Here is a 2,902-nt window from a genome sequence, read left to right as displayed (position 1 = left end):
CTGGTCTCGAACTCACAGAGATCCGCCTGCCTCTGCCTCCCGAGTGCTGGGATTAAAGGCGTGCGCCACCATCGCCCGGCTTGATTTATTTTTTTAATTGACTGTTATAGTGTGGTCTGAAACTATACTTAATGGTAGTGCACTAATCAACTGTTTAATAATTTCCCTTTTGTCTTTAGGCTTGTGTAGTAAAACGTGAATTTAAGAAGGCAGAACAATTAATTAAACATGCAGTGTATTTGGCACGGTAGGTGATCGTTATTAAAGATACTGTTTTAATATGTTTCTCAACTTTATGTCCTAATAGTTCTTTATCTTTTTATAGAGATCATTTTGGATCCAAACACCCAAAATACTCTGATACGCTGCTAGATTATGGGTTCTACTTACTCAATGTAGACAATATCTGTCAGTCTGTTGCAATTTATCAGGTATGTTAGTGGTTATTTCCCTTTACTTCTAATCTAAGTTGATTTGCTGACCTATATTTGTTTGCCATTTGTATGTAAAATAACTCTTCGAAGGGCTGGAGAAAAGGCCCAGTGGTTTAAGAGCTTTTTTTTTTCCTTCAAAGGATCTGGGTTGTATTCCCAGCACAACTATTCCCAGCACAACTATCTCTAACTGCAACTCCGAGGGATCTGACACCTTCACACAGACATACATGCATATATGCAGGCAAAACACCAATAAAGTAAAAATAATTTAAAAAATAAAAAGGCCTTCCTTACTCTTGTAGGTCTCACCATTGATTTACTAAGTGTTATGTAAAAGACATAAAAGTCAAATGAATTGAAGAGAATCATCCAGGACTATTATCATAGACTGTGGGTCCATATTCCACTGTACTTTCTATTGCCTAGGTGATGGCTTTACTTTCTGGCATATTTATCAAGGGTCGGTCTACCTGCCTTTTTGCCAGCAAGGGTTGATAGCTATAATTTTAGGCCTTAAAACCATTATTTCAGATAAATGGTATCCTGTACAATGGCTCTAGACAAGGTATCACAGATTTTTTTTTTTCCCCCTTGGGACAGGGTTTCTCTATATAACAGTCCTGGAACTCAGTCTGTAAACTAGACTGGTCTCACACACAGATATCCACCTGCCTCTGCCTCTTCAGGACTGGAATTAAAGATAATTCTTATTTTACAGTTCTCTTTTAAAGAAGGGTGTAAAAGAAGCTGTTAGGGCCGAGGCTGTGGCTCTGTGGTGAAGCATTGTCTTGTTCATACTCTTTGTTTCCTTACTACAAAAACCAACTGATGGAATTCCCAAAGTAGGTGTTATCATCACAGAACCAGGTTGTTGTGGGGTGACTTTCAGGTTCTGCTTAACTCCAGCATGACTTCCCATTTGAAATTTAAGGGATTAGATACAGAGAATGTGAGGATAGTTAATTTTAACTTCAGTAGTATACAATATTACTAAATGTCTATGGTTCTTTCAGGCAGCCCTTGACATTCGACAGTCAGTGTTTGGAGGCAAAAATATTCATGTAGCAACAGCTCATGAAGATTTGGCTTACTCTTCCTACGTTCACCAGTACAGCTCTGGGAAGTTCGACAATGCCCTGTAAGTTCCCCCTTTTCCGACAGAGATAATACTATTCCCCTGTAGTGTAGTAGTCCGTAAGTATTGTGTGGATAAATTTGTCTTCCTGTGGTAAAATGTGTGAAGTCATTTAAAAATCATTTCAGTTGTTAAGGCATCCATTTAGGCTTCCTTTGGTTTCAAATTAAAATTTATTTATTTCTGTACGGAATGAGCTCTTTTCAGTATTTCCTTCAGTGATTTTTATTTGAGTAATTAATAATCTCTGGCTTGGTGACAAATTTAACAACCTCTAAACTTGTTTCTGAAAACAGAAAAACTGGGTAAACTATAGGGTTTCTCTGTAGCTTTGGTGCCTGTCCTGGAACTAGCTCTTGTAGACCAGACTGGCCTCGAACTCACAGAGATCCGCCTGCCTCTGCCTCCCGAGTGCTGGGATTAAAGGCGTGCGCCACCACCGCCCGGCTAGGAATTGTTTTAAGGTGATAAAAAATATCTTAAAATTGGTTGCAGTGGTGGATGTACTCTGAATATACTAAAAACATGGTAGCACACCATCCCTCAGGTGAGACAGGATTGCCAGGAGTTTGAGGCCAGCGTGGGCCACCAAATGAAACCATGTCTCAAAGAAAGAAATCAACAGAGCTAAGGAAAAGGCACCTGTATAGTCTCTGATATCAAAACTCTGTACAGAAATCAAACAGCATGTTAGTTAAAAACTAAAGAGAACTAGTGAATTTGAAGACAGACAGAGATAAGAACTTGAGTGGGGGACTAAAGAGATGGCTCAGTGGTTAAGAATGAACACTGTTCTTTCAGAGAACCTGAGTTTGGTTTGCAGTGCTCATGTCTGGTGTCTTAGAACAACCTGTAATTCCAGCACAAGGAAATGTAACACCTCGCCTCTGGGCTTCTCACATGCACATTCCCACACTCAGATACATAATTTAAAGTGATAAAAATAAACCTTTTTTAAAAAAAAGTTTGATTTTTAAGGGAATAACAGGTATAATAGGCAAGTAGTTTGTCTTGTGTTTAGTGGGCTGGGCTGTGAACAGACAACCAGATGTTCCCATGGACAGGTAACAGGGAAAAATTGGGGAAGTGAATGATTTTTTTTTCAAGGGACTTTATATACTCTGTTTGGTGAAAGTAAGCCATGCGTGCATGGAAGGAAAGCACTGCTGGGGTGAGAGCATGGATTTCTTCAGAAATTGCTAGGTGTATATGACTGGAGGCTAAAAGGGTTGGTGTGGGAATGGCAGGAAATGACGTCAGAGAGAGAAGTGGCAGAGATCAGTCTTTTTTTTTTTTTTAAATATTTATTTATTATGTATACAATATTCTG

General features: G+C 39.0%; 1 protein-coding gene across 1 annotated transcript in view; it reads left to right on the top strand.

Annotated features, from left to right (window-relative positions):
* Positions 1-2,902, top strand: part of Appbp2 (amyloid beta precursor protein binding protein 2) — a 41,506-nt gene that overhangs the window by 29,748 nt on the left and 8,856 nt on the right. Inside the window, exons 7-9 of the mRNA XM_005350448.2 lie at positions 180-247; positions 326-431; positions 1,451-1,575. Of these exons, the coding sequence (XP_005350505.1) occupies positions 180-247; positions 326-431; positions 1,451-1,575 (299 nt within the window). The remainder of the gene's footprint in view (positions 1-179; positions 248-325; positions 432-1,450; positions 1,576-2,902) is intronic.

The sequence above is a fragment of the Microtus ochrogaster genome, chromosome 7, assembly GCF_000317375.1.
Source record: "Microtus ochrogaster isolate Prairie Vole_2 chromosome 7, MicOch1.0, whole genome shotgun sequence".
NCBI lineage: Eukaryota > Metazoa > Chordata > Mammalia > Rodentia > Cricetidae > Microtus > Microtus ochrogaster.
Note: the sequence above shows the minus strand (reverse complement) of the source record. Positions and strands in the feature narration are given on the sequence as shown.